The 24,303-nt window shown below is 38.4% G+C and overlaps 2 protein-coding genes across 2 annotated transcripts in view; one reads left to right on the forward strand and one right to left on the reverse strand.

Moving 5' to 3' along the window:
- Positions 1–326: 326 nt before the first annotated feature.
- On the reverse strand, positions 327–11,976 carry LOC130910515 (zinc finger and BTB domain-containing protein 26-like). The gene is made up of 5 exons (XM_057827896.1): positions 11,677–11,976; positions 8,333–8,541; positions 8,066–8,260; positions 5,146–5,322; positions 327–1,936 (listed from the first exon to the last, which is right to left on the reverse strand). Exons 2-5 carry the CDS (start codon positions 8,534–8,536, stop codon positions 878–880), a joined length of 1,635 nt encoding a protein of 544 aa, XP_057683879.1. The 5' UTR covers positions 8,537–8,541; positions 11,677–11,976; the 3' UTR covers positions 327–877.
- A 12-nt stretch (positions 11,977–11,988) lies between these two features.
- ehmt2 (euchromatic histone-lysine N-methyltransferase 2) overlaps positions 11,989–24,303 on the forward strand; it is a 33,395-nt gene continuing 21,080 nt past the window's right edge. Inside the window, exons 1-9 of the mRNA XM_057827893.1 lie at positions 11,989–12,064; positions 15,059–15,116; positions 15,193–15,306; positions 16,453–16,679; positions 17,073–17,139; positions 21,084–21,166; positions 21,321–21,392; positions 22,124–22,244; positions 22,568–22,654. Of these exons, the coding sequence (XP_057683876.1) occupies positions 12,038–12,064; positions 15,059–15,116; positions 15,193–15,306; positions 16,453–16,679; positions 17,073–17,139; positions 21,084–21,166; positions 21,321–21,392; positions 22,124–22,244; positions 22,568–22,654 (856 nt within the window). The 5' untranslated portion in view covers positions 11,989–12,037. The remainder of the gene's footprint in view (positions 12,065–15,058; positions 15,117–15,192; positions 15,307–16,452; positions 16,680–17,072; positions 17,140–21,083; positions 21,167–21,320; positions 21,393–22,123; positions 22,245–22,567; positions 22,655–24,303) is intronic.

Below are 24,303 nucleotides of genomic sequence, written 5' to 3' on the forward strand. Positions count from 1 at the left end.
AAAAATGCCACATACCTCCAACAACATGCCACAAACCAAAATCCATTTTGCCATATACCAAAAAAATGCCACATGGCAAAATCCAATTTGCCACCTATAAAAAAAAAATGCCTCATGGTCATGGAAAAATCTATTTTGCCACATGGCAAAGACTTTTGGTTCTCGCGGTCTCTCCCTGTCATTGCCTGCTTGGATTTGTAATGCTTTGATCGCCCCCTGGTGGCTCTTTTGGGTAACTAAAGCAAACATGATTTATAAATGATTCCTTTTACTTAAAGATGGACATTTTTGGCTCATTTTAATTTATATTAATCATATGGAACATTTATTTTCTACAATTTCAGTAAGTTTTTATTTTTCATAGAATGTTCAGTTGGAAAACCTTGAAGTTGTTACATTTATCATTATTAAAGCATTCAGTGGGACATCAAAAAATACAATTAGCGGAATAGGTTTTATATCGGTACTAGATTTTCGGAGCTGGACAATATCGGGATATCGGTTAAAAAAAAGTCATGATCGGACAACTGTACCCAATTTATTTGATTTGGACATGAATTACTAGAGGCCTTTTGAGATTAAAGCGATCACAAGCTTAACTCTTGACATGAAGGCCCTAAAAAAGGCAGTGTACAACTGATGTAAACAGTCCTCAACAATTCCATTCCACAGTATTTACACACATTAAAACTACTGTATTTTTCTTAAAAGCATAAAACCGCTCAACTCTTGTTCAAAAACATCCTGACAACACATACACAAAATAATAAAATCAGTTCTTAAAACTGAACAGAGATTTCAAAGGCCTCACAGCTAAAAAAAACAACATTGACATTATTAATTAATATGACTAGTTTAACCTTAAATTCTTTGGTTTTCATGTTTGCTCAGTCACCGGACATTCCTGCGCTTCTTCTCGTATCCTCCTGAGCGATCGCTCTTGCTCCTCCTGTTCGTAGATGGAATTCTGCACTGTGGTTTTGCCGTGTTGCTCCTTCAGGTGGCGCCGTAAAGCGGGCTTGTGGGCGAAGCGGGCGTGGCAGTATGCGCAGCGGTGCGGGCGCTCGCCGCTGTGCAGGTTCATGTGGTCGATGAGCGTGGACCTCTGCGTGAAACCCTTGGAGCAAAGCGGGCACTGGTGAGGTTTTCCGTTGCCGCGGTGCAAGGCCATGTGTCGATTCAGGTTGTACGAGTGGTGGAACTGCTTGTCGCAGAAGGGGCAAGAGTACACCTGGTGAGCGGAGCAGTAGTGCAAGGCCAGGGCGTGAGTAGAGGGGCACGTCACGCCGCAGTGCTCGCAGATAACCGGTCCGGTGACGCTGGACGTGGAGCCCACCACGGCCACGGACTCGTCTCCCGCTCCCTCGCTCGTACCGGCGTTCAACCCGCAGCTCCCCTCGGTATTGCCCGACTCGTCCACGGCAAAATGCGACGCGCTATTGCCGGCTAGTGGCAAAGACCTATCCGGCTGAGAGTCGTCTAAACTTAAATCCAGTCTCGGGAGGTCGATCGGAAAAAAACTTCCCGTCTTAAGCCCTTCGGTTACGTCCGTCCCGGAGTTCCCCGCCGTCCCTGCGAGATACCACAAATCCTGCGAGGCCGATCGTGGAGATTTTTTCTCCTGGGATGACACCCACCGTCTCCTCTTAAAACCTCTCGTTATCGCTCTCCCTCGGCCTCGGCCGGGTTCAGATAACCTGTTTCTCAAGGCGCGCGGTCCTTCCCTTGAGAAAAGGTCCGCGCCGGGACCTTCGACGATGGGATTCAAGTCGTATTCAATGCGTTCTCCTCCCACCGCCCCCTCTGTTGCAGGGGAACGGGCATTTTTAACGTCATCGGCGGGAGCTTCCGCCTCCTCCACCTTGAACTTGCCGTGTTCTTCGTCTGAGATGTAAACTTGGAACACCGGGTCTCGTCCCTGGTCTGCCGCATCATCCTGCACCAAAATTATGAGACATTAAAACATGCAAAGTAGGGCTGAACCATACTGGGAAAAAATAGTACTGACATTGCCATTTTTTGAGAGGGGGGTGGAAATATAGAGTGTATCACAAAAGTGAGTATACCCCTCGCATTTTTGCAGATATTAAACTGTATCTTTTCATGGGACAACACTGACAAAATGACACTTTGGCACAATGAAAAGTAGTCTGTGTGCAGCTTATGTAATAGAGTTCATTTATTTCCCCCTCAAAATATAGCCATTAATATCTAAACCCCTGGCAACAAAAGTGAGTACACCGCACAGAAACTACATCCCTAAATGTCCAAATTCAGTACTGCTTGTCATTTTCCCTCCAAAATGTCCTGTGACTCGTTACAGGAGTGCAGTCAGCATTGCTGCAGAGACTGAAGAGGTGGTGGGTCAGCCTGTAATAGTGCTTGGACCATACGCCGCACTCTGCATCAAATTGGTGTGCATGGCTGTCACCCCAGGAGGCAGCCTCTTCTGAAGACGGTACAACAGAAAGCCAGGAAACAGTTTGCTGAAGACATGGCAACAAAGCACATGGATTACTGGAACCATGTCCTATGGTCTGATGAGACGCGCGGGCTTTCTTGTGTTTGTGTCAGAATGGTTTCAGAAGAACAAAACACACGTTCTGGAGTGGCCGAATCAAAGTCCAGACTTGAACCCCATTGAGATCCTGTGGCATGACCTAAAGAACAGCTATTCATGCCAGACATTCCAGGAATCTGACTGAACTACAGCAGATTTGTTGAGAAGAATGGCCAAGTTTAGTCCTGATCAATGTGCCGGACTGATCTGCAGCTACAGGAAGCGTCTGGTTGAAGTTATTGCTGCCAAAGGGGGAAGCCACAAAATATTAAATGTGATGACTCACTTAGTTATTTTTTCCCCTTCTGTCATTGTTTACGTACTATCCTCATTAAAATATGAAAACCTATAAATATTTGGGTGGTTTTAGTTAAAGCAGGCACTGTTTTTTCATCTGTGTGATTTTGACAAAGATCAGATCACATTTGATGGTGATTTAATGCAGAAATGTGAAAAATTCCAAAAGGTTCAGATACTTTTTCATACCACAGTAGGTTATGAAAGGCAATTTTTAAAAACTTGCTTCAGCTTCAAATTTACAATTACCTGAGACCTAAAGTATTAATTCGGTCTAGTGCAGGGGTGTCCAAACTTTTTGCAAAGGGGGCCAGATTTTGTGTGGTAAAAATGTGGGGGGCCGACCTTGGCTGACGTCCTTTACGCAGCCCAATATGTTTAAGCAAATTTTAGCAAGCCATTCTGTGTGTCACATTTGCTTTATTATTATTATTTTTTTAATTAATAATTTCAACAATCTCACAGCTAGCGTTCTCTTTGGACTCTCGGGCTTTTGCGAAATACTGCTGCTGTGAAATTAAACTAGCTTCAAAAGTTGCTTCAATTTCTCGCTGCGTATCTTCCCCGTAATCTTGTCGTACATGTCAGCGTGTCTTTTTTGGTAATATCGCCTCACAATGAATTCTTTAAAAACAGCGACTGTCTCTTTGCAAATGAGGCAGACACAGTTGTTGCGTATTTTATTGAAGAAATAGTCCAATTTCCACCTATCCTTGAAGCGTCAGCCGTTGCAGTCAACTTTTTTTTTTTTTGATTGTCGCCATTTTAGAAAATTGGAAGTCAAGGATCACACGGGGTAATGTTGCTTAGCGTGCTGCTGCTTTTTAGTGGGTAAATGAGGAGCAGCATTTAGTGTGTAAGCTACGTCATATGCTGGTAGCAGTACTGCTTACCAATTTATTAAGTCTGTGTGCAGGCCAGATGTTATTGATCTTATGACAGAGGCTGGGGGCCGGATGAAATTTGACCACGGGCTGCATTTGGCCCCCGGGCCGCACTTTGGATATGTCTGGTCTAGTGCTAGCACACCAACGAACGCAGCACTTCATTTTATAAATAATCACACTCAGCAAGAATATTATATTATTTTCAAATAATTAAACTCACACTCAGCAAGAATATTACATTATTTTCAAATAATTAAACCCACTAGGAAGGCACAACGAGATATAAACAAGGGAGTTCAGTTCAGTTTAAGTTTATTGTCTCCCAAGCAGGGGAAACTTGTCTTACAGCAGGTAAGCATACAGATAACAGATAACACAACAACTCATACACATACAATAAAATAACACAGACTACAAATTTAAAATGCCATAGACAGTTTTGCATTTAAGTGCAAGAATTGTGCAAATTTAGCAACCAAATTGCACTGGGTAGGAAGGAGTTCTTTGTCCTATTTAACAAGGGACTCTAAAGGGAAACCTTAAGAGGATGCTCACCATGCTAAAGCTAATGCTATCGTGAATGCTAGGCTAAAGCTACGAGTTACATTTAGAGTGTAAAGATCACAGAGGAAACACCATTAAAGGCTAAAGCAACATTGCATATTCTTTAACGCAAGATAAAAAAAATCTTACAATTAGGGCTGTCAAAATTATCGCGTTAACAGGCGTTAATAATTTTTTAAAATTAATCACGTTAAAATATTTGACGCAATCAACGCACTTGCCCCGCTCAAACAGATGAAAATGACAGCAATGTAATGTCCGCTTGTAACTTGTTTTTGGTGTTTGGTGCCCTCTGCTGGCGCTTGATTTTATGGGTTTAAGCACAATGAGTGAGCATGCTGTAATTATTGACATCAACAATGGCGAGCTACTAGTTTATTTTTTGACTGAAAATTTTACAAATTTTAATAAAATGAAAAGGTTTTAATATAAAACTTGTACTAAATTGTACTAACATTTATCGTTTAAGAACAAGACAAGTCTTTCTATCCATGGATCGCTTTAAGAGAATGTTAATAATGTTAATGCCATCTTGTTGATTTATTGTTATCATAAACAAATACAGTACTTATGTACCGTATGTTGAATGTATATATCCGTCTTGTGTCTTTTCTTTCCATTCCAACAATAATTTACAGAAAAATATGTCATATTTCAGAGATGGTTTGAATTGCGATTAATTACGATTAATTAATTTTTAAGCTGTAATTAACTCGATTAAAAATTTTCATCGTTTGACAGCCCTACTTACAATATGTACAAAATAGGGAAGCCTGAAGCTTTGCATTGCAGCACAAAACCTGCCATGACTATATGAGAAAATGGGTGGACACGCACCTTCACGCATGTTTTTTCTGCCAAAGGACTGCCATCATTGTGCCGACTGCTGTCTTGTTCCACCAAGTGTACTTCAGGGCTGCGCATGGGAGAAGGTCGTCCGCCTGGGGATGACGCCATGGAATGAATGCTGCCACTCACAATCACAGGCTGAGGCGCTCGCTCCTCTGTCGTTATCTGCAATATGTGAGGGGAAAAATGTGAGGTCAATATTGATTACAAGCTGTCAGAAAACCAAATGAAAGGTCCACATAAACTTTCAAGCACTTAATGACCACTTGTGTTGCCGAAAATTCCACAGATGGGCGAACATAAATCGAATTCAGGTTAAAGATAGGATTAGCAAACAGGTTTTTTTTGCCCTCTGACATATTGATCCAATTTAGGCTTTCACCTTTGACCCTTTTCAAAACCAATCACCTTTTGTGCTTTTTGATAGATTGGCTTGATGATCAGCTAGGTCATACATCTTCTGTTGGACATTGTTCAGAATCGATATAGTGGTTGACTATGTAGCGTAAAGTGGAATTCTATTAGGAGGAAAAAAATGCTGCTCATAAAAGGCTTTTTAAGTGTACATCTAAAGCAGGGGTCAGGAACCTTTTTGACCAAGAAACCCAAAACGCCCAACATATTTTAAAATATGATTCCACGAGATCCATACAGTCTGTGTGTAAATATTTAAATTAGGGCTGTAGCTATCGATTATTTTAGTAGTCGATTAATCGACTAACTAGTTAGTTCGAATAATCGAGTAATCAGATAAGGAACATGAAAAACTAAAATACCTGAGCTGAGCTTCAAGCGTTATATATATATATAAAAAATAATAATAATCGAGTAATCAGATAAGGAACATGAAAAACTAAAATACCTGAGCTGAGCTTCAAGCGTTATATATATATATAAAAAAAAAAGGATCTTTGTACAACAAAAAAACAATGGCTAACTTCCATAGCAAACCTCCGCTAGCTTAAATGCTATGAAACACTAAACACTTTTTTTTAAACGATGCTCTTAACAAATGGTTCGTAAACATATTCAAACAAAAAACGGCTAAATATACCAATGATTTAAATTATGAATGCATTAAAAACAACATTAGCTCAAACAAAAGCTTGGCTTCTGTTGGTCTTGACATTGAGCAGCTGGATTCAACCATGTGAAATGAGGCAGACTAGAGGGCAGTGTATCCACACAAATCAATAAAACTAAATGCAAACACTTTCAAAATAAACCATTACAATGCCACTTTAATTCAATGAATACTCGAAGCAGCAAAATTTAATTCGAATCTTTGTTTCCTAATCGAATACTCGATGTAATCGATTAATCGTTGCAGCACTAATATAAATATACATATGGCGGAAAACACAGACAAGACTGAAAAAGCATATTCTGCTCTTGCACCCCTAGTTAAAATAAACTGCTGTATTTTAGGCCAAAAGAACTGTTGTGTTTGAAAGAACAATATGTCTATATGCTGCCATAGCAGATTCATGGTGCATGAAGCCCCCAAACTATTTTTGTCCGTTTTACCCTAGAAACCCCCGTTTACGGATGTCACGCAACCGCTTTTGTTTCAATCCAGCCATAAAACGAAGGTAATTAATTATATTTATTATTCAAAACGTCTGTCATTTTTTGCTTGGAATCATTAATTGAGGTCTAATATTAAGTTAAAAAAAAAAAAAAAACTTTAAAAATTTATTCACTCACGTATTTTAAACTTTTAAACAAATTATGTCACATTGAAAAAAATGGTGTCTGTAAAAAAAGTCACATATCTACCTCATAACTAGATGGCGCCAGATATCATTGAAGCAAATGCTGAACTTGAGGGGTAATGTTCTGTCATGACAGATCTCAGTTACTCTTTTACTCTTCTAGTTTAACCAAATTGCATTATTTTATTGGAATGTTTTTCCTTATTCAGATTTGTTTCAAGACTACAGTTACAGTTAGACTTCACTTTGATGGTTATTCGAGTATTCGATTAGAAAAAAAGATTCGAATTAAATTTTGTTGCTTCGAGTATTCGTTTAATTAAAGTGGCGTTGTAATGTTTTTTTTTTTTTTTTTAAGTGTTTGCATTTAGTTTAATTGATTAGGGTGGATACACTGCCCTCTGGTCTGCCTCTTTTTACATGGCTGAATCCAACTGCTCCCTGTTAAGACTAACGTAAGCCCAATTTTTTGTTTGAGCTAATGTTTTTTAATGCATTCATAAGTTAGTTTATTGGTATGTTTAGCTTTTTTTGTGGGAATATGTGTCTGAAACATTTGTTAAGAGCATTGTAAAAAACTTAAGCGTTTTATAGCATTTAAGCTAGCAGACTTTTTCTATGTAAGTTAGCCAATTGTTTTATTGTTGTAAATAGATCATTACAAAAAAAAAAAAAAGCCGTTTGAGGCTCAGCTCAGGTATTTTAATTTTTCAAAATTTTCAGATTCCTTATCCGGTTACTCGATTATTCGAACTAACTAGTCCATCGATTAATCGACTACTAAAATATTCGATAGCTGCAGCCCTAATTCAAAGCACTAATTAAATGCTGCGATCTGTGTTTTTTTTTTTTTAAATATATATATCTGAAAGTATTTTCATTTGACTTCAACCAGGAGTGACACTAGAGCCAATAAAAAGTTGTTTATGTCTGACCGCTTGTGTTGCCTCATGATTCACGAAAAATATGCTTTGCTTTAGAATTTTAATGCATCCCAGGCTTTAATGCATCGCGATGCATTGCCGAATCGAACCGAATCGTGGCCCTCCGAATCGTAATCGAATCGAATCGTGAGGGCAGCTCCGATGCACACCTCTACGTCTAATAGTGATTAACTCATTCCAATTCATACAGAACATAGACACACATTGCCAGGTCTTTTTCCTGAAAATAATCAATATTACGTGGCTAACCTTCAGTGGATTAGGGTTCTTAAGCTCCATGTACTGTTTTAGCGCGTCCCGGCAGCGCTCTACAATATACTCCATCTGTAGATAGCTTGCAGCAGTCAAGTAGTTCACTATCTCCTCTGGTTTGAACTGTATAACGCCAGTGTAGCAGGACTGTAGAAGATCACACATGACTGAGGAGCTGTGCAGCATTGACACCTTGACATTTTGGGGGAAAAAAATGTATTACACAAAGGCACTGTGCGTATGGACGCAACATTCTCGATCTACCTGAAGCTTAGAAGAGGGGCTGAGAAGGAACTGGTCTCTCAAAAAGGGGGAACAAGCAGCCAGCACAACCTTATGGCCTCTGAACGTTTGGTTGTTGCTGGTCAAAATGGTGACGTCACAAAAGTGCTGGCGAGATCTCAAAGAATTCATGTGTTTGAGAGTCATGTCGCCGTGGCCGGGCAAGCGGAAACACAGCATCTCCATGGTGTCTGAGGAAATAAAGTCACAGATAATATTGCGTTTTACATGATGAAAATGGAATGAGAAACATTTAAAAGCACATTAAAAAAATAAAAGCTTACTAGTGCTGCAACAATGAATCGATTAACTCAAAAAATTCGATTCCAAAAAAGCTTCGAATCAAATTTTGCTGCTGAGTAGCGTTGCAAAACTCATTTAAAATGACTCAATCCTGCTGCTCCCTGTTTGGACCAACATAAGCCAAGTTTTTGTTTGAGCTAATATGTTTTTTAATGCATTCTTAATTTGGTTTATGGGTATATTTGGCCGTTTTTTTTGTGGGAATATGTGATTGAGCAAAGAGCATTGTAAAAAAAAAAAAACTTTAACATTTTATAACATTTAAGCTAGCGGAATTTTGCTATACAAGTTAGGAAACTGTTATTTTGTTGTACTTTTTTTTTAAAATGCAGTCTTAGCAAGCCTTTGTTTTACATCTCCTAAATTTTTTCTGCAACGCATTAAATGTCCCTAATCCAATTACTTGATTATTTGAACTAAGAAATTGATTCAATAATCGACTACTAACATAATCCATAGCGGCAGCCCTAAAGCTTACTAAAATTACATTTAAAAAAAATCTACATTTCAATCAAAATATGTATGTATTATAAATGCGCTTTTTCTCTCCATACAAGGCGTGCACAATGGCAGTACACACGCATGCTAGATAGTTTACGTACTCCTACTAGGCTACTACAAAGACAGCGTTCTATTTCACCTACAGTGTGTGTTGGAGTTTTCATATTGGAAATAAAAGTGCCCATGTATTATAATGCAAATCCCCGCAGTTAGATGGCGCAATGACACACAAATCTGGGTACTATTATAAACTATGATAATCATCATCATTTTTTAGCACCAATTGAATTTTAGAAAATGTTGCTGTTTTTGTAAAAAAAATAAAATAAAAAATTGCTTTTTTTTTTTTTTTTTTTGCACCGTGTTAACGCCTCTTGTGTCAACTTTTCCGTTCCAATAGCGCCTTATAGCTCAGATAATGGAACAGTATGACATCTCCTATCACGCCTATGCAGATGACACACAACTGTACATTTCTGTGTCCCCACATGATTATAGTCCCTTAGTCTCCCTGAGTAAATGCATTCATCAAATCAATGAATGGATGTGCCAGAATTTTCTCCAGTTAAATGTGGAGAAGACAGAGGCGATCATTTTTGGGCCAAAAAAGGAAAGGTCAAAGATAAGCAGGCAACTTAGCACAATGTCACTTACAGCTACAAATCAAGTCAGAAACCTTGGCGTAATTATTGACTCAGACCTAAAATTTGATAGCCATCTAAAGTCCGTCACTAAATCCGCTTATTACCACCTAAAAAATATAACCAGAATTAAGGGGCTTCTGACTCAACAAGACATGGAAAAACTTATGCATGCATTCATTTTCAGCAGAGTGGACTATTGCAACGGTATATTTACAGGTCTTGATAAAAAAATCAGTCAGGAAGCTGCAGCTAGTACAGAACGCTGCAGCCACAAATACAAGGAAGCTGGACCACATTACACCGGTTTTGAAATCGCTACACTGGCTTCCAGTGAGTCAAAGGATAGACTATAAAATACTACTGCTCGTCTACAAAACACTTAATGGCCTTGGACCAAAATACATGCTTGACTTGTTAGATTCCTATGAGACATCTAGACCCCTAAGGTCGTCTGGAACCGGTCTTCTGCATGTTCCAAGAACAAAAACCAAGCAGGGTGAGGCAGCATTTAGTTATTATGCTCCTCACCTCTGGAACAAGTTACCTGAACGTCTGAAGTATGCTCAAACTGTTAGCTCTTTTAAATCAGGGCTAAAAACGCTTTTGTTTGGCACTGCATATCCATAACTGGCTATATATTTCAATCTACCTGCTTTCTATTCCTCTTGTGCTTATCTCCATTGCTGATTTCAATTATTATTAGTAGTAGTAGTTTTGTTTAATTTTTATTTTTGTTCTATTTTTATTTATTTATTTTTATTCTATTTGTGATTAAATGCGATCTTTTGTCTTGGTTTTTACGTTGTATTGATTTAAATGTGATTTTTATGATCTTCATGTGATGTAAAGCACTTTGAATTGCCTTGTGTTGAATTGTGCTATATAAATAAATTTGCCTTGCCTTGCCTTATCCAACGTGACATAGTAGCAAGCAAGGTGTCAAGTGGTGACCATATTATTAATAAAAACGTTTTTCCCCCCCCCAATTTATTCACTATTGTTTCAATGTTTTTTATTATTTATTTTTCACCCAAAAAAAAAAAAAAAAAAAAAAAAAAAAAAAGAATCCACCAAAACACTTTTTTCCCTTCTCCCCAACACCAGGAGGTGCTGCATCACTTCCAGCGCCACTGTACTTGATCATAATTTAGTGACTCCAAAGCACGTTACCCTAAACCGGGTGTCAGCAACCCTTTGGCTCTAAAGCCGCATGCGGCTCTTTAGCGCCGCCCTAGTGGCTCCATGGAACTTTTTGAAAAATGTTTGAAAATGGAACAAAAATAGGGGAGGGAAATATATATATATATATATATATTTAATATAGTTCCTGTAGGAGGACAAACATTAACAAACAATCTTCTAAAATTTGAATGAAGTTAAACTTGAGGCGGCATCGTCCAACAGTAGTCACGTGGTTTGTCATTCTCTATAGGCTGCACTGCAGGGAAAATATACATTTAAATTAAATGTTTATTATTACATATTTTAATCACGAAAGCTCGTTATGTGTTTGTAGCCAACTTAGTCATTCTGATAGTAGCTTAATATAGCTAATATAGATAGTTACTGCATTTGTTGCCTTAAAAGCTTAAAGCTTTTATTTTTTTGCGGCTCTAGATATTTTTGGTTCAATATTGTTCTGTCAAAATTTTGGGTTGCCGACCCCTGCCATAAATCATCAAGTCATGATGGTCATTTATGATTTCAGTCATTATGAATGACATGTTTTGATGAGGATTTTCCTTTCCGCCGAAACCGATAGCACAAACAGCAGCTAGCGTTAGCAAACAGGTTAGCTTGCTGTCAACTGACCACTCACGCACAAACGAGATATCCTCACTTATCAATCTTAGAATATTTAACTTTGCAGGCACTCACCTTCCCCTTTTATTCTGTCGAGTGAAGCAAACCGTTCGTGTAAAAGCTGGCCGTTTTAACACGGCTATCGCTAATTTCTTGTAGTTACAGTTTTCTTCCTTCTTTTTGCTGCTTGCCGCCTCTGTTTACTTTACGACCTCTCCGGATGAAGAGCATTCCGTGGCAACGGTAATAGTCAAAACACTGTTGCTCGACTGATTTTGAGTCTGTTTATCGTTCGCCATACGTTCTGTATCTCCATCAGCGTGAGGGTACGTACTGATTTCCGATCAGCAGTTTGAAATCAATACGTTAGGTACGAGAGGCGGGGCCGGTTGCGTGACGTAAGCACGTTCACATACGTCGACGCTCATTGGGAAACATGTCGGCATCTAACCCTGCGACAAAGGTAGCGAAGATACACAAACGCCTAAATATAACATGAATACTTTTACCAATTCAACGTTACGCGTAGAGAAACACTACGCCAAAAGTGTAGTGGTATCAGAGTTTAAGAGTTTTTTTTAATGTGTGAGTTCCAGAGCTGTTTGCTTTCAAGTTCTGCTAAAGCTAGCTTATTATTGTGATTCATTGTTAGCTTGTAAACTTCACCACAATGGATTTGTTTTTGTTGACTCCACAACCAGAGATGCGATTTTGTTCAACGAAAATAGTTTTTCGTAATTGGAAATAATTCAATACAGTTGCATAGTTTGAAATTCGTCCATTATTAAGCAGGTCGAAAAGCATCATTCAAAGTAAATGTGGCCTAATTGTACATTTTTGCATTGTTGTGTACTCAGGCTTTCGATTGTCACTTTACAGTGATTTTGTGCACAATTACTAAAGGTGGATCCTTTTGTTTTGCTAAGTTATGATGAATGGGTTGCTCTGCAGATGGCGGCATCTGACGTAAAACATCATGATGGCCAGTCATTGGTTGAAGTGTAAACTAATAGAAGTCAACCCTTGTATTTTTGTCCCTCGCTGCAATATTAGGAAGTGCATGTCAACGCGTTAGGTCCTTGAACAATTGCAGAGAAGTGTGTACTGTTCGTGCGTAGAGTATTGTACAAATCCTGGACCTTAATTCAGAGAACATTTGCAAAAAGAGGAGCACTCTGGGACTTCCGCCTAAGGAGCCAAATTCAAAGCATTGCCATATTTGGTGGGCACTCGATTTTCACCCAAAATGTCGTCACTCATTCTCGTCTCATTGTATCACCTACTAAGCAAATTTGAGTCAAATACGTTATTGCGAAATTCATTTTCTGACCTACGGTGACCTTTGACCTCATTAAATATGTAATTACCAAGTTTGATAATCCTGTATTTGTTCTTGAGTTAATTTCAGCCATAGACTTCATAATGTATTGACGTGACACGGTTTGCGCTGCCGATAAATAGGGGGCCTGCATTGTTGGCAAGGCCGTCAAAGCTGACCGAGTGGGATCACAGAGAAAGAGATTTTTTTTCGTTGAAAATTCTTGTGAATAAATGTTTCTCTTTATAGATATGGACGTAAAACAGTCCCGATTCTTGGTTAAAAGCAAAAAAAAACAAAAACGTGCAGTTAGCATTTATTTTACGTAAATATGTCGAATTACAATGCTAGTCTGTTAGTGAATGTAGCTAGCGGCCGCCTGATGTAAATACTAAACAGAGCTTTTCGGTGAAAATTCTTGTGAATAAATGCTTAAATCCCCGAATTCTTGATAGATAGGGATATAAAAAAGTCTCGATTCTTGGTTAAAAGCATAAAAAAAAAAAATTAAAAAAAAAAAAACGTGCAGTTAGCATTTATTTTACATAAATATGTCGAAGTACAATGCTAGTCTGTTAGTGAATGTAGCTAGCGGCCGCCTGATGTAAATACTAAACAGAGCTTTTCGGTGAAAATTCTTGTGAATAAATGCTTAAATCCCCGAATTCTTGATAGATAGGGATATAAAAAAGTCTCGATTCTTGGTTAAAAGCATAAAAAAAAAACAAAAAAAAACGTGCAGTTAGCATTTATTTTACATAAATATGTCGAAGTACAATGCTAGTCTGTTAGTGAATGTAACTATTATCCGCCTGATGTAAACAGTGCTTTTCCGGTGAAAATTCTTGTGAATAAATGCTTAAATCCCCAAATTCTTCATAGGTATGGAGGTAAAACAGTCTTGATTCTTGGTTAAAAGCAAAAAAAAAAACAAAAAAACGTGCAGTTAGCATTTATTTTACGTAAATATGTTGAAGTACAATGCTAGTCTGTTAGTGAATGTAGCTAGTGGCCGCCTGATGTAAATTCTAAACAGAGCTTTTCCGGTAGCATTTATTTTACGTAAATATGTCAAATACGATACTGCTAGTCTGTTAGTCAATGTGGCGCGCTTTTCCTGTGAAAATTCTTAATGTTTCTCTTTATAGATATGGACGTAAAACAGTCCCAATTCTTGGTTAAAAGCAAAAAAAAAAAAAAATGTGCAGTTAGCATTTATTTTACATAAATATGTCGAAGTACAATGCTAGTCTGTTAGTGAATGTAGCTATTATCCGCCTGATGTAAACAGTGCTTTTCCGGTGAAAATTCTTGTGAATAAATGCTTAAATCCCTGAATTCTTTATAGATATGGATGAACAAGTCTCAATTCTTGGTTAAAAGCCAAAAAAAAAAAAAAAAGTGCAGTTAGCATTTATTTTATGTAACTGTCGAAATACAATACTAGTCTGTTAGTGAATGTAGCTAGCAGCCGCCTGATGTAAACAGAGCTTTTTCGGTGAAAGTTCTTGTGAATAAATGCTTAAATCCCCAAATTCTTTATCGATATGGACATAAAACAGTCTCGATTCTTGGTTAAAAGCAAAAAAAAAAAAAAAAACGTGCAGTTAGCATTTATTTTACGTAAATATGTCAAGTACGATAATGCTAGTCTGTTAGTCAATGTGGCACGGGCCTTATGTAAACAGAGCTTTTCCTGTGAAAATTCTTGGGCGTAAATGCTTAAATCCCTGAATTCCTTATAGATATGGATGAACAAGTCTCAATTCTTGGTTAAAAGCAAAAAAAAAAAAAAAAAAAAAACGTGCAGTTAGCATTTATTTTATGTAACTATGTCGAAATACAATACTAGTCTGTTAGTGAATGAAGCTAGCGGCCGCCTGATGTAAACAGAGCTTTTCCGGTGAAAATTCTTATGAATAAATGCTTAAATCCCCAAATTCTTTGACTTAACCGACTTGAATGCGAGGCGCAGTACATGACCAATCTGATCCGTCAATACATTATGAAGTCTATGTTTCAGCATAACTTTTTTTTTTTTTAAATAGATTTTTGAAACACAACAAATTAATTGGAACAATGACTAGGTGAATATATTCATTCACGGTTTGAATAAATGTACTTTTTATTGTTTTCCAGAAGGCTCACGGAGAAAATGTCTCAGATTCCATAGCTGGGCCCAGTCATGTCAAGCATGGTAGGTGTCCCCTTGACTTTATGTTCTCAGTGTATGCAAGAGTTGGATGCCTACTTGATTTCTTTTGTTTCCCTAGACGTCATGGATACTGGTGGTGTAACGCAGGTGTTGAGTTCTCAGCAAAAAGGAAGAGATGCACCCAAAGATGGAGATGATGAAGTTCCTTCTCCAGTTAATAAACCAGCTGCAGGTAACAATATTGCTTCTGAATTTCCACAGTTCTCTATACTAAATGTTCCTTCTCCCCTTGTTTTCCGAAATTTCCGGGTTCGCGGTGAGTCAGCAACCAACACACTTTTACACACAAGTATCAAAACAAGAACAAGTGGTAACGATGATGTTACATCTAGTTTGTCAATCCCAGAATCCCCGTGTTACCGTTACAGCACAACAAACTGTTCCTTAACAATGAAAATCGCTTACCGTTGACAAATGAGCGGGGAGCCAAACGCTCCGGCAAAGCAGCGAAGGAACAAAGCCAAGCGACCCGTACGTAAACTTCTGGCAGACTTCCGGGGAGTTGGGGGAATCTCCCGACTCTTATAGGCACGTCTGACACGGGGACACGGGTGGCCACTCCCTGCCCCCATGAAAATAGCGGTAGCGGTAATGTGTAAACAAGACGAACTGACACACAATATGGCGGCTCCAGTCAGGGGGGCGGAGTTGTGACGTCATGTGATTGGGGTCTATACACAGGCGGCAATCTAGTCCACCAATTGGATGACGCGCTGGCACACCGGGTGCACCAATAAGAACCTCGCGTTGATGTGTCAATCACGGTGCCGCCGCCAGACCCCGGTGACGCTACAATATTCTGACAGAATAGCCAACGACGTCATGCATCAAGAGAGACAATAGCTAATTAATATGCTCACTCGCCACCCTATGGTCTGGGGTGTGAATTGCAACTTGTCAAAATGACGGACGGACTTCAGTTTTTTCCGTCACCGTTTTAAAAAACCGGTCAACGACGGAAAATATTCGGTTAACGCGACCCCTGCTCGTGAGATTCCCTCCTAACTATGGAACTCAAGGGTGTACTATGGTGCAAAACAAGTTATCTTGTGAGATTCCCTCCTAACTATGGGACTCAAGCGCGTACTATGGTGCAAAACAAGTTATCTCATGAGATTCCCTCCTAACTATGGGACTCAAGCGCGTACTATGATGCAAAACAAGTTATCTCATGAGATTCCCTCCTAACTATGGGACCCAAGGTGAAAAACAATAGAAGTTGTTACAATCTAGGTCACAGAAGCAATCATACATCAGAAAGGCATAATGTGCTAGTTTTAAGGCATCACATAATATTTTCACCCCATCACCCCTACAGGACATGCAGCAAAATCCTTACCAGCGGCCTCGTCTTCGTTGCTTTCCTCTCCTTCCACGTCTTCAACAATGTCCCCAGGGCGAGCAAAGATGAGTGTTTCTGGACCTGTTAGTAGTAAACCTGTCCTGCCACCCGCCCCTCCATCTTCCTCCTCTCCCTCCGGCTTGTTGGATCCACCCAAAATCCATCGAGCACGTAAAACTATGACCCGGCAACCAACAATGCAGGTAAACCTTTTTTAAGTACAAGGAGTGGTATTTAATTTCTATCACTAACCTATGTTAATGCAGAAGTGAAGTTATAATTCCCCCACATGAATGAAAACAGGTCTTAAATATGAAAATTAATCCAATAAAACAACTCCAGTACAGAATGACTGAGCACACCTTATGTTGCATGACAACATATTCTTACGCAGCTGCACAAACTAGTTCATTGCATGCAGTTTGTGAGCTTGAACTATGTTAACACTGTCGTAATTAGAAGAAACTGTATGTTGGTGGTAAAGTATTTGATAACTCCTTCACTTAGGAATACACTTGAAAAAGAGTCTTTGTAAATATATAATTAATATAATGGGAGTATTATAGGTTTTTGACACAAACTACTCTATTACACAGAGGAGTCAAACTGACACACCTACATCGCCTCTGACTCCATCAGGCTCATCATCGGACACTGACAGTGGTAATTATGTTTATTTATCATAAAATAATCCTGCAATGGTCATTCTGTATTGTAAATACATCACGGTGAATTATTTCACAAAGAAAGTACAGTTAAAGTTTTTGTAAAAAGCCAACTATTATTCCCTTAAATTTGGATATGCAGTCATGTGAAAAAATTAGGACACCCTATGGAAGCCTGCGTGTTTTCTAATATACAGTTGTGGTCAAAAGTTTACATACACTTGTGAAGAACATAATGTAAATATTAAATGTAAATATTTTAACGTGATTAATTAAAAAAATTAATTACCGCGCGTTGACGCGATAATTTTGACAGCCCTAACTTGAAGGTAATCCTCCTTCTTCATTATCCCATTTACTCTCTGTAAAACACCAGTTCAATTGGTAGCAAAACAGCCCCACAGCATAATACTACCACCACTGTGCTTGACGGTAGGCATGGTGTACTTGGGGTTAAAGGCCTCACCTTTTCTCCTCCAAACATATTGCTGGGCATTGTGGCCAAACAGCTCGATTTTTGTTTCGTCTGACCACAGAACTTTCCTCCAGAAGGTCTTATCTTTGTCCATGTGATCGGCAGCAAACTTCAGTCGAGCCTTAAGGTGCCGCTTTTGGAGCAAGGGCTTCCTTCTTGCACGGTAGCCTCTCAGTCCATGGAGATGCAAAACACGCTTGACTGCGGACACTGACACCTTTGTTCCAGCAGCTTGTAATTCTTGGCAGATCTGCTTTTTGATGATTCTCGGTTGAATCTTCACCCTCCTGACCAATTTTCTCTCAGCAGCAGGTGATAGCTTGCGTTTTCTTCCTGATCGTGGCAGTGACAAAACAGTGCCATGCACTTTATACTTACAAACAATTGTTCGCACTGTTGCTCTTGGGACCTGCAGCTGCTTTGAAATGGCTCCAAGTGACTTTCCTGACTTGTTCAAGTCAATGATTCGCTTTTTCAGATCCATGTATGTATATTTTGGACCCAGCAGATTTGATCACTTTTTCTGTTAACCCATAATAAAGTCATAAAAGAACCAAACTTCATGAACGTTTTTTGTGACAAACAAGTATCTGTTCCAATCACTCTATCGGAAAAAAATCAGAGTTGTAGAAATAACTGGAAACTCAAGAGAGCCATGGTTCTTCACAAGTGTATGTAAACTTTTGACCACAACTGTATTTGGTCATATGGATATTAAGTATCAATTTCAACAATCTTGAGAGATTCAAGTACCGTATTGGCCCAAATATAAGGGGGCCCTGATTATAAGACGACCCCCTCTTTTTCAAGACTCAAGTTTGAAAAAAGACTTGTAACACCAAATTTTTATGCAGAAAATAATTGCAGTACATCTGAAACAAATGATTATAACAATATATTTGAGAGAAAAAACATGTTATTTTGATTCATTCAAATCTTAATATCTGAACATTTAAATATGTAAAGTAAAGTGCAATCACATTCATGAATGAATGGCTTCTGGTTTTTGAAATGTAAATAAACCAATCTATTGTGATAAAAACACAAAATTGCAATAACTGCATTAACCATCAAAGTGAGGTCTAACTGTAACTGTAGTCTTGAAACAAATCTGAATAAGGAAAAACATTGCAATAAAATAATGCAAACTGGTTAAACTTGAGAGTAGCTGAGATCTGTCATGACAGAACATCGCTTCAATAATATCTGGCGCCATCTAGCGTCGCGAATGGGTATAATGTCTAGACTCCGAATATAAGACGACTTTCAGTCTTATTTCAATGCAAAAAACACTGTCTTATATTCGGGCCAGTACGGTAATAGAACTAAACAATTAAAACTGAAAAAGAGACATTTTCTAACTTTCTGTAAAAAGTAATTTTTAATTATTGCAATTTCTGTTGAGGAATAAATTAGGACACCCCGACATTCAATCCCACCTAAAATGGCTAAAATCACACACAGGTGTATCAGATCAGGTGCACATGATTAGAACATCATTACCCAGTGTTTTGAAGGAGGCTTGCCTTATTTAAACCTCACATTTAGTTTGGCGTGCCCCTGACTGTTGAAGTGAGAGAAAACACCATGGTGAGATCAGAGGAGCTGTCTGAGGCCTTCAGAAAGAAAATTGTAGACACTTATGAGTCTGGCAAGGGATTTCAAAAGATCTCAAAAGGAAATATATTCAGCTATTCCTCTGTCCGGAAAATAGTCTACAAGTGTCTACTGGCTGTCCAAGCAAGTTCACTCCGACAGCAGACCGCAAGATGCTAAAAGAAGTCTCCAAAAACCCTGAAATAACATCACGGGACCGACAGCAGGCTCGTGCTACTATTTATGTAAAAGTGCATGCCTGTCCTTCATGGGAGGTGTGCAAGGAGGAAACCTTTGCTCTCCGAGAAGAATATGAAGGCCAGACTGAAGTTTGCCAGAGTGAATTTAGACAAAGACCAGGACTTCTGGAATAATGTTCTTTGGACAGATGAATCTAAAATTGAACTATTTGGACACCAGAATGGAGGACATGTTTGGTGTAAACTAGGACTGTCAAAATTATCGCGTTAATGAGCGGTAATTATTTTTTAAAATTAATCCCGTTAAAATATTTGACGCAATTAACGCACATGCCCCGGTCAAACAGATTAAAATGACAGCACAGTGCAATGTCAACTTGTTACTTATGTTTTTTGGAGTTTTGTCGCCCTCTGCTGGCGCTTGGGTGCGACTGATTTTATGGGCTTAAGCACTCATGAGCATTGTGTAATTATTGACATCAACAATGGCGGGCTACTAGTTTATTTTTTGATTGAAAATTTTACAGATTTTATTGAAACGAAAACATTAAGAGAGGCTTTAATATAACATTACTATAACTTGTACTAACATTTATCTTTTAAGAACTACAAGTCTTTCCATGGATCGCTTTAAAAGAATGTTAATAATGTTAATGCCATCTTGTTGATTTATTGTTATAAGAAAACAAATACAGTACTTATGTACCGTATGTTGAATGTATATATCCATCTTGTGTCTTATTTTTCCATTCCAGCAATAATTTACAGAAAAATATGGCATATTTTATAGATGGTTTGAATTGCGATTAATTACTATTAATTAATTTTTAAGCTGTAATTAACTTGATTAAAAATTTAATCCCTTGACAGCCCTAGTGTAAACCCAATGCAGCATTCTAAGAAAAGAACCTCATACCAATCATCATGGAGATGGAAGTGTCATGGTTTGGGGATGCCCTGCTGCAGCAGGACCTGGCCAGCTCACCGTCATAGAATCCACCATGAATTCTATCATGTATCAGAGGGTGCTTGAGGAACATGTGAGATCCTTTGTGAAAAAATTAAAGCTGAGGTGAAACTGGACCCTGCAAGATAACAATGACCCAAAACATACAAGTAAATCCACCAAGGACTGGCTGAAAAGGAAGAAATGGAGCGTCCTGGAATGGGCGTGTCAAAGCCCAGATCTTAATCCCTTTGAGATTCTGTTGAGTGACTTGAAATGGGCTGTACATGCAAGAAACCCCTCAAAAATCTCACAGCTAAAAGCATTCTGCGTTGAAGAGTGAGGCAAACTTTCTTCAGACCAATAAGCGTCTCACTAAAGTTATTTCAGCCAAAGGGGGTAACACTAGCTATCAGGTGGTAGGGTGTCCTAACTTTTTCCTCAGTTAGAATATGCATTTATGTTGATATATTGGGTTTTATGATTAAAACAATGTTAATTTTCGTTGTTTCCTGCTATTAAATCCGTTTCTTTTCCAGAGATAAAGAAAAACAAGGTCAGACATTGATATGTGAACATTTCTTAATAAAGAACTGTATATTTCATGGTGTGTCCGAATTTTTTCACGTGACTGTATATCTCCTTTTAAAATTAAACTTGAATTTGTGTTTTTTCGTCAATTCAGGGAATAATAAATAATGGGTATGTCTCTTTTTTTCTGACAGTTGCAAAAAAGAGAAAACTCAGCCATTTATCTGCCCGCACTCTTGAGAATTCCCACGCCTTTGATGACAGTATACAAAAAACGGTAAGACCTCTTCAAATTTATGTCGGATGGAGGATGTTAAATTGCAATTTTGTTGTCGTGGTAAAATATAAGATATGGAAGTAATTGTCTTTATGCTACCATCAAGTATGAACACCTTGTGATTGTGTTTATCGTGTATTGCTTTTGATTATAGTTTGAAGATGGTGGGGGAGCAGCAGGGCAGCACGTTAAAGACTCAGAGGGATTCGTCAACATGTCAGATCCCGTGAGTTATTTTTTTCTGCTTCTCGGTGCTTATCTGTAACTCTTAGGACACATAATCAGAACTCAACTTTTATTTCATAAGAGCAATAAATGCATTAAAAAATAAATTAAAATACCCAAATTTAGCCGTGAACGATATAAAAAAATGAATAACAAGGATCGAAGTACAACAAAAGAACAATTGGCTAACTTTTGTAGCAAAAGCCCGCTAGCTTAAATGCTATAAAATGCGAATGTTTTTTTTTTTTTTTTTTTTTTTTAAACAATGCTCTCAACAAATCATTCAAATAAATTAAATACAATTATACCTCTAAACTAAAATACGAATGCATAAACAAACATATTAGCTTAAAGAAAAACTTACCGTATGTTGGTCTTAACAGGGAGCAGCTGGATCCAGCCATTTTAGGCGAGCTACGTCATAGACACTGTGAGGGCAGCATATCCACCCAAATGAATATAAAGCTAAACACAAACACTTTCAAAACAAACCATTAAAACGCCACTCTAATTAAACGAATACTCAAAGCAGCAAAATTTGATCCAAAGGATTTTTTCGAATCAAATGACTCGAATTAATTGATTAATCGTCGCCGCATTAGGCGACAAACCATACTTTGAAATAAGGCAATGATTTGAAATTCAGCAAATGTCTGGTGGGAATGAGACGTGAATGCATTGTAACGTAGGCCGACATTGAAATCATCTTATCAGAGTGAACGTTCTTCACAGGAATCGGATTCTGAACCACAAAGCGACTTAATGAGTCAGAGAAAGCCTCAAGAGTTTCCATGGAAACAGGCGCATCAGGCAAAAGATAGAATCAGCTCTGATGAATTGGAGACAGCTGAAGGTGAGTAACGAAGCATACATTGGACAATGGAATAGATTTTGTCATTAAATCTGTTCCTTAGGAAAGTTTTGTCTAAACTTGATAGCCTATTCACATTCATAAGAATAACTACTACCTAACTCATGACCAAAACTTGTTGAATTTCTGGTTTATTAGGTTTGTTTTCTGAAGCAACCATGATAGGACTATTCGATATTTCAGCTTTAGGATATCGTAACCTTAAATGTTAGACTGAATGTGTTTTTTTTTAATGGTGTTGTCGTATGTCCCGAGTATAGCACCAGAACAACACAATTCTGTTTTGTACTTTTTACTCATTTCAGGCGGAAGGTCGACTGAGTACACAGAAGTTCCCTTAGATGCTTTGGACATTGCTGCTGCCGACAGCCTCACGCTCTCACCTCATCATGGTAGGTTTATAGCTGTCATGCCAGGTGTCTTTGGAATCTGCACAATTGAAATGAGTAGGTATTTTTAGTCACTTTAAGCATGCAGGGTTTCCCCCAGAATCTGTTCAATAGTGCTTAGCAGTATTATCGCTATATTAAAATTACGGCTGTCAAACGATTAAAATTTTTAATCGAGTTAATTACAGCTTGAAAATTAATTCATCATAGCTAATCGCAATTCAAACCATCTATAAAATATGCCATATTTTTCTGTAAATTATTGTTGGAATGGAAAGATAAGACACAATATGGATATATACATTCAACATACGGTACATTAGTACTGTATTTGTTGATTATAACAATAAATCAACAAGATGGCATTAATATTATTAACATTCTGTTAAAGCGATCCTTGGATAGAAAGACTTGTAGTTCTTAAAAGATAAATGTTAGTACAAGGTATAGAAATTTTATATTAAAACCCCTCTTAATGTTTTCGTTTTAATAAAATTTGTAAAATTTTCAAACAAAAACTAAGCTAGTAGCCCGCCATTGTTGATGTCAATAGTTACACAATGCTTATGGGTGCTGAAGCCCATAAAATCAGTCGCACCCAACCGCCAGCAGAGGGCGACAAAAACACCAAAAAAACACAAGTAACAATTGGACATGACACTGTGCTATCATTTGAATCTGTTTGAGCGGTGCATGTGCGTTAAATGCGTCAAATATTTTAACGTGATGAATGTAAAAAATTGATTACCGGCCGTTAACGCGATAATTTTGACAGCCCTAATTAAAATATATTGGGATATGAATTGACACAATACACTTATTGCAATAAGGTGTTCGATTTCCAGTGTATTTCTCACATATCTTTGAGAGAAATGCACAATTATCCATTTATTTTCCTTATATGCCATCTTACCATGTGACGTCAACGGTCAAGGTCATGCACACGAGGGATTCTCATTTGAAGAAAGCCACAGTCATATACACTGGATGCTCGACGCTTCATTGAACTGGGTTTGCCAAATGCAACTACTACATCGGCCTAGCAAAGTCAGCATAGCTAGCCAGCTATATATGAAAGCCTACACTAACTATGAATATGTTGGTGCTTGTTTTCCGAAATTTCCAGGTTCACGGTGAATCACTAACAGGCACACTTTTGCTCAATAGACGATTTTTATTGATTAGAAAATGCAGAATAAATTAAATTTATTGATTACAATCCCACAAGAGCAAGCAAACAAGTATCAACAAATGTCAACGATGACGCTAGACTTGAGCTTGTCAACCCCAGAATCCCCTCGTTACTGTTACAGCAAAACAAAATGTCCCTTTAGCAATGAAAATCGCTTACCGTGACAAGTGAGTGGGAAGCCAGCAACACTCCACTAAAGCGGCAAAGGGGCAAAGCCAGGCGATCCGTACGTGACCCCTGGCGGACTTCACGGGTCGCCCGGAAATGTCCGGTTTTGTAAAGACGCACCCCTCGGAGGCGGAGAGGCCAACTTCCGCCCCTGAGTGGCGCGGCCCCGTCCAATCACAAACATTTAAGCTACTTTTGGTTCACCCCCTTGAAAAAGGGCTTTTCAGATGGGACAAATGAGCTGTGCTGTAACAGATGCCAACAAATGGTAAATATTATGGGTGCAAAACAA

Source organism: Corythoichthys intestinalis, chromosome 22 (assembly GCF_030265065.1).
Source record: "Corythoichthys intestinalis isolate RoL2023-P3 chromosome 22, ASM3026506v1, whole genome shotgun sequence".
Lineage (NCBI taxonomy): Eukaryota > Metazoa > Chordata > Actinopteri > Syngnathiformes > Syngnathidae > Corythoichthys > Corythoichthys intestinalis.

Excerpts from the sequence above, each read along its gene's own strand:
- LOC130910515 (XM_057827896.1), bottom strand. The coding sequence starts at position 8,536 with ATGGAGATGCTGTGTTTCCGCTTGCCCGGCCACGGCGACATGACTCTC. Across the intron at positions 8,261-8,332 it reads GCCCCTCTTCTAAGCTTCAG|GTGTCAATGCTGCACAGCTC; the intron begins GTAGATCGAGAA and ends CAAAATGTCAAG. Across the intron at positions 5,323-8,065 it reads AGAACCCTAATCCACTGAAG|ATAACGACAGAGGAGCGAGC; the intron begins GTTAGCCACGTA and ends CACATATTGCAG.